We start from the raw sequence: 7,834 nt of genomic DNA on the forward strand, positions 1-7,834 counted from the left end.
GTGCACTGCCAACAATAACGGTTAGTAGATCATCAAATCAATATGCATAAAAAGTGACTTGTAATTTAATACCTTGCTGGTGCGTAATTTAAAGAGGTAACCAAAAATGCTAATTCTGTCATTAACTAGGCTACTCACCATCAAGTTGTTCTTCACATCACAAATTAAGATATTCTTGATGAAATCTGAGATCTTTCTGTCCTTCTATTGACAGCTAAAAAACTACCAATTTGATGCTTCAAAAAGTACAAAGAAATCGTAAAAGTAATTCATATGAATTGAGCAGTTTGATCAACATTTTTTTAAATAGACGTGATCGCTTGAACAGATTGAACGGATAAAAAGCAAAGAAAGCCTTTTCTCAAATGTGTCCAAATGTTTTCTCCTGATTATCCTCTGGTGGTGTTATGAGAGTTTTCACTAATGGTCTTTTTATTGATTGCAGATTCTGACTGCATTCCGCATCCTTGCTTCTCTAACCCGAACTCTTCAACAACGGATAACAGTAATATGCAACACAATCTCATGACAATTTGTATTTACGTTTTGCAGAATTGATGTGTATAAACTCGAATAATTTCATTCATAAAAGTTTTTGTATGGCCCGCTTACACCCCAGTGATGGTAATGTTTGGATCTCATGCTTATTTTTTTTAAAATAATTGTATGTTTTAATAGTATATGACCTTCACTCATTGTGTTTTGTGCTGTTAAAGATTATTCCGGCCGTCCGGGTTTTATTGCAAGTTGGGCCGTCCCTGACCAATTTGCTACAAGGATTGTAGGCAAGATTTTACCTGGTGCCCCATGCATCACAGCCCATTTCACCCCGTCATTGTGTTCAGGATTATTTAGCCTACACACACACATACATACATTATATATATATATATATATATATATATATATATATATATATATATATATATATATATATATATATATATATATTGTATATACACACACACACATTACAGCCTAAACACAAATACCAAGAGCATTACATATAGCATTCAAGTCAAGTCCCCATTATCTTTTATAGCATGTTTTACAATACAGATTTAATGATAAACTTTGTTATTTTTAATAAACCTGTAAATAAATATCATTACTATTTTTGGCAAATAAATTTTAAAAATGCCATATACAGTACAGGCCAAAAGTTTGGACACATTACTATTTTTAATGTTTTTGAAAGAAGTTTCTTCTGCCCATCAAGCCTGCATTTATTTGATCAAAAATACAGAAAAAAAACGCAATATTGTGAAATATTATTACAATTTAAAATAATTGGTTTTCAATTTATTATACTTTAAATGATCATTTATTTCTGTGATGCAAAGCTGAATTTTCAGCATCATTACTCCAGTCACATGATCATTTAGAAATCATTCTAATATGATGATTCATTATCAAAGATGGAAACAGATCTGCTTCTTAATATTTTTTCATAACCTGTGATACTTTTTTTTAGGATACTTTGATGAATAAAAAGTAAAATAAAAAAAAGCAAATGTTTTAAAAATAGAAATCTTTTGTAACAACAATATACACTACTGGTCAGTAATTTGGGGTCAGTAATTTGTTTCTTTCTTTTTTTTTAAATCAATACTTTTATTCAGCAAGGATGTGTTAAATGAGTTATGAGAGTTTTCACTAATGGTCTTTTGTTTTGATTGCAGATTCTTACTGGATTCTGCCTCATTGCTTCTCTAACCCGAACTCTTCAACAACGGATAACAGTAATATGCAACACAATCTCATGACAATTTGTATTTACGTTTTGCAGAATTGATGTGTATAAACTCGTATAATTTCATTCATAAAAGTTTTTGTACGGTCCGCTTACACCCCAGTGATGGTAATGTTTAGGGGTGGATCTCATGCTTAATTCTTTTTAAATAATTGTATGTTTTAATAGTATATGACCTTCACTAATTGTGTTTTGTGCTGGTTACAGATTCTTACGACTTTCCGGGTATTATTGCATCTTTGACATTTCCTGAAATCATACCCGGTAATTTAAAGAGTTAGTTCAACCAAAATTCTGTCATTAATTACTCACCATCAAGTTGGTCTTCGCATCACAAATGAAGATCTTTTTGATGAAATCTGAGACCTTTCTGTCCTTCTATTGACAGCTACACAACTACCAATTTGATGCTTCAAAAAGTTCATAAAGAGATTTTCTAAAGAGAAGTGATCACTTTATATGATGAACAGATTGAATTTAGTATCATACCTTGAATCAGCAGGCCTAGATTTGTTTCAGATAAAAAGCAAAGAAAGCCTTTTCTCAAATGTGTTCAAATGTTTTCTCCTGATTATTCTCTAGTGGTGTTATGAGAGCTTTCACTAATGCTCTTTTGTATTGATTCTATTGATTGTACAGATTCTGACTGCATTCTGCATCCTTGCTTCTCTAACCCGAACAGTAATATGCAACACAATCTCATGACAATTTGTATTTACGTTTTGCAGAATTGATGTGTATAAACTCAAATAATTTCATTCATAAAAGTTTTTGTACACTGAAAAAAAGATTCGTAGAATTTACTAAAAAATTTTATCGAAAGTGGTTGCACACAATTGATTTTAGCTACATTTAAACAAATGAATTAAGTTGAACTTAATGCATTTGTTTAAATGTAGCTAAAATCAGTTGTGTGCAACCACTTACCATACATTTTTTTAGTAAATTCAACTATAATTTTTTTCAGTGTACGGTCCGCTTACACCCCAGTGTTTAGGGGTGGATCTCGTGCTTACTTTAAAAAAAAAAAATTGTATATTTTAATAGTATATGACCTTCACTCATTGTGTTTTGTGCTGGTTTACAGGTTGCTATCAGCGTATTTCACTTATGGATTTCATAAGGCTACAAGGAATACCCCCGGTGTGGAAAATCTCAGGCAAGTCTGTTGACTTTCTCAAAGGCTTGATAGTCACGCGCGTCATGCCCTCGTTCTACATCTTCGTCATCCTCATTAGTTTGCCCCTGAACGCTTTGGCCTTGGTGACGTTCACCTGTAGGATTAAAGTGAAGAAACCAGCTGTGATCTACATGTCTCACCTGGCGTGTGTGGACCTGTTCTTCGCCCTGTTGCTGCCTCTAAAGATCCACTACCAGCTGAACGCTTCAGATTGGGTGTTCGGTGAGGTGGCGTGTCGTGTGCTCAGTGCTGCTTACTACTGCTACATGTACTGCTCCATACTTCTGATGATGTGCATAAGTGTGGACAGACTGCTGGCTGTGGCGCTTCCCATCACCTCTCAAACCTGGAGGAGCGCAAGGAAAGCCATGTGTGTGTGTGTGCTGGTCTGGCTTCTGGCGCTCGCTGGAACGGTGCCACTTCTCTCAATGAGACAAACGCTCAAGGTTGAGGATGTGGGCGTCACTTGTCATGATGTACTGCGCCAAAACGACCCTTCAAGGCTGTATTATGTGTACCTATTCTCCATTCTCTCCTGCCTCTACTTCTTCTTGCCACTGGTTGTCACCTTAGTGAGCTACTTTACTATCATATATGTACTCAGTGCAAAGTCTGAACGCTTAGCAACATCATCATCACCTTCAGGCATTCGAAGGAAAGCTGTGATTATGACTATTGCTGTGCTGATTGAGTTTGTGTTGTGTTTTGCTCCAACCAATGGCATCCTGTTGTACCACTATGTTGGTTTATCTACAAGTAGAAACATCGAGGAGGGAGATTCATCATATGCTGTTTACCTGTTGGCTGTGTGTTTGGGGAGCGCAAGTGTTTTTCTGGACCCTCTTCTGTACTACTACGGCTCGTCTCAGTGCAGACAGCAAATGAGATCTGTGTTTTGGTGCAGAAAGGCAAAAAGAGCGAAAAAAGCAAACACATGAATTGCTCTGACTATACAGCTGCACAATAGAAAACAAAAGTCTCTTAAAGATCTCTCTTAAAGGGGTGGTTGATTATGATTTAACTTTTCTAACTTTAGTTAGTGTGTAATGTTGCTGTTTGAGCATAAACAACATCTGCAAAGTTACAACGCTCAAAGTTCAAAGCAAAGGGAGATATTTGCTTTTAAAGAAATTGCTTTTTAAGGACTACAACAAACGGCTGGTAGAGACTACACAACATTAGTGACATCACCAACCCTAGACTTTACATACACACGGTTTATAGATTATCAAGAATATGCTAATTAATGACTAGAAGATAACTACACATAAACTACATAAATTCATCAACTAACCATTCAGAAATGTCCTGTTGCTTCTACATGTTGTCACTTCTTCTTGAGTCTCTCCATCATTGTCTGACTCCGGTTTGAACATAAAAGGTTTAAAGTTTTTGAAATTTTCAGTGCATGTGTGTGTGAAGTAAAAGGACACAAGCTGTTGAAGCTCCGCCCCCTGTGCCGGGAGCAGCAGCTCATTTGCATTTAAAGGAACAGACACAAAACAATGCGTTTTTGCTCACCCTCAAAAAGTGACCATTTTAACATGCTATATAAAAATATCTGTGGGGTATTTTGAGCTAAAACTTCACATACACACTCTGGGGACATCAAAGACTTATTTTACATCTTGTGAAAAGGGCATTATACCACCCCTTTAAAACAACAACTGTCATATTCTTGATTGACAAGTTCTTTACACTGTACTTTTCTGCCAGTATTAACCGATATGGAATGAAGTGTTCCTACATGATGTGTTAGTGTGTTAGTAACTTCTCTGTATGCACTCATATATTATTCAATTTACTTATATATCATGCACTATATTGACAATATGTAGCTACTGTGTTAAATCAGTGAAGGTTTTGGAGCACTGTTTATAATGCATAATATATTATATGTAGGCTATATTAACATACATAAAGTATGTCACCCATCCATCTATATTGATAAATGAAATATAATCATAATAAATAAAACCTGTAATAGCCTACCATTTGACTGAAGCCAATTGATTATTGATTTTACATATTTTGGTTCTGCATTTGCACAGAGGCTGTGATTGAGCAATATTGCAGTGTTAATCCATATGTCTATCCAATGTAAATAAACTAACAGCGTATACTATTCTGGTAGACATAAATATGCCATTGTGTTTAATGCATTAGATATCTAGCTATTTTCTAAAGACAATTACACCAAAACGTGTGCATACATACATTAAAAAATAATAATAATTACATTAAAGCTGCAAGCAGTGATGAAAGGGCCCTCGCACTCGTGCCATCCTCCCTCAGTGTCTTAAGGAAGACAGAGCATGGTTAGGCAATGTGCGTTTAACGAGGTAGTAAGAGTATGTCAAAGTCAGTTACAAAATGTTTTGTATTATGGTGATAATAGCATGCTTCATGACTCAGCTAAGTGTTGCTAGCATGTTTAGTATGTTTCTAGCATGCTTAGTACACAATAATTATGTGGATAGTACTGAATTACTGTGTTAACCATGTCAGTTTCTGTTGCCAGTAGGTGGGGCTATGTCTATATCTGAATATTGCTGTGTAGATGTGTTCAGTGCAGGACTTTTATCAAGCATGTGAATTTGGGGGCAGATTGGACATTGTATGCTTGAGTTACAACAACTTCCTTTAGCATTTCTAGCATGTTTTATGATGTTTCTAGCATATTACATATTAATTTTGGGGTAGATTGGACATTGCATGGCTGAGTTAAAGCAAATGCATATTTAATTGCAGTAATAGCATGCTTTATCACTTAGCTAAGTGTTTTCTAGTATGTTTTAGCATGTTTCTAGTATGTTGGTAGGATGTTTAGCACCTGCTGGCATTTTTTTAATATGTTATTAGGAGTCCAGAACAGTGTTAAACGTCACTTCCTGTTGCCAGCAGGCGGCACTATGACTATAACTTAATATGAGCATGGTCATGTGTGTTCAGGACAGAACGCTTATCAAAAGTGTGAAGTTTGGGGCAGATTGGACATTACATGCCTGACTTACAGCAATTTTCTGTTTAATGGCGAAACATCGGCGAAAATTCAAGATCTTCACAATTTAACGTCGCAAAGGCCTTAAGATTACACTCACCAAATTTGAAGATGATCAGATTAAACCTGTAGGAGGAGTTCGTTAAAGTATGAGGCCTGAAAACGAAATCCAGGGGGAGGAGTTGGATCCAGATCCAACTCCTCCCACCTTACATATACCTAAACCTACCCATTTCCACCCCCTGATCCCTAAACCCACCCCCAAACCTACCAATCTCCACCCCTTATATCTGGAGCCAACTTCACCCCCTGGATCTCGGGTACTACAGTGAGGTGAAAAACTGCACAAAAGAAAGAAAAGAAAAACTGCACAAAAACTGAGAGGAAGTTCAAAATGGTTGACTTCCTGTTGTTTTTAGGGCTACGCTCCAAGAGACTTTTTTGTAGGTATTAGGTCATTACATGTATGTACCAAATTTTGTACACGTACAGTAGGCGCACTCCGTTGAACTTTTATAGGTGTCGCTATCAAGCCATTTTGCTCGCCCACCTTCTTTCATACGTTCGGAAGGTTGGTCTGGACCATAGATATCATATAATAAAGGCTAGAGGTCTCGTCCGCGCTGCTGGCCAATGGAGGTCGACGTCCGCACACGGCGGCCATCTTGCCACAGGGAGCTCACTCACTCGTAACATGGTGCATGTACTTTTAAATAACCATAACTTGCTCAATTTTCTACCGATTTTTAAACGGTTTGGTTTGTTATAAACGTCAGAGATGTAGTTATGACATTGCATACATATGAATAATTATAACAATGGACTTCCATATGAAAGAATTATAGCCACGTTAATAACGTTTGTAAGAAACCAAACCGTTTGTAAATCCGTCAAGATTTCAGCGAGATAAGAGGATTTGTGTGCGTGCTGATCACTCACCTTAATTCACAGCTTCCCTGTGGCAAGATGGCCACCGGTGATGCCGGAAGTGACTCCGCCTTAAGACATCTAGCCTTTATTATATGATATGGTCTGGACCACTCTTAGCTTTACCTTTACTTTACCTAATATAATTCAGAAGTTTTAATACACCCAGACAGTGTTCAATTAGGCTAATTCAAGTGTTTTCATGCCAAGAATAAAATTGTCATTACACTGATTTTGTTAGATTTAATATTATATTATTAATTTAATTAAAGAGCGCTTTTAAAGGCCAGTGAAAGCATAGGCTACTGTCAGTTAAGTCCTAGGCCTTTTCGGACGCTAATTGTTTCGTATGGTATTTTAAACATTTATAGGGGTAAATCGGTGATTTTAGTGCCGTCCGAATCCATAATATCAGTGTTTTTCTCACCCAACCCGTGTAAAAATCCCTGGCCAAATTACTGTCGACAAACAGGTCGTGTGGTAGCCTAATCCACATCTCTGAGTTTACAACAAGAGATTCAAAATCCACTGTTTAAATCCTTTTTGATCACTGCCGAGCACCGTATATACACTTTTATTACTGAAATGCTAGAAAGTATTTACAAGAACAATATTTCATCGCAGCTCCAACTCAGCGAACAGAAATGGGAAAGAGAAGAAAGCACGTAAAAATTTGAAATGGTTATTATGGCAGCAATATATGATACAATTTAAAAATATGTAGGCTAAGCTATTATAGTTTGGATTATTTTTTATGCCATTTCAACTATTTCTAAAGTGCTTCTTTTATAAAGAACACCGCTTTCTCACATAATGCAGTGAAACAACCCCTGAACAAGAGAATAATTGATTCTCGAGCCATCGATATAAACCAATTCAGCACCGGGTAACGTCGCACGTAAGAAGGTATATCTTAAGCAGCTTCCTAAGGTATGGTTCGGGGAACACGCCTAGAAATGGTATACCTTTAGTT

At 36.4% G+C, this 7,834-nt stretch overlaps 1 protein-coding gene across 1 annotated transcript; it reads left to right on the forward strand.

Moving 5' to 3' along the window:
- The first annotated feature begins 1,687 nt into the window (after positions 1–1,687).
- On the forward strand, positions 1,688–4,860 carry LOC307164820 (proteinase-activated receptor 1-like). The gene is made up of 3 exons (XM_079881967.1): positions 1,688–1,742; positions 1,961–2,017; positions 2,841–4,860. The coding sequence occupies exon 3, from the start codon at positions 2,864–2,866 to the stop codon at positions 3,869–3,871; it is 1,008 nt and encodes a 335-aa protein (XP_079738093.1). The 5' UTR covers positions 1,688–1,742; positions 1,961–2,017; positions 2,841–2,863; the 3' UTR covers positions 3,872–4,860.
- The last annotated feature ends 2,974 nt before the right edge of the window (positions 4,861–7,834 follow it).

This window comes from Squalius cephalus (assembly GCF_949319135.1).
Source record: "Squalius cephalus genome assembly, chromosome: 9".
In the NCBI taxonomy this organism is placed as follows: Eukaryota; Metazoa; Chordata; class Actinopteri; order Cypriniformes; family Leuciscidae; genus Squalius; species Squalius cephalus.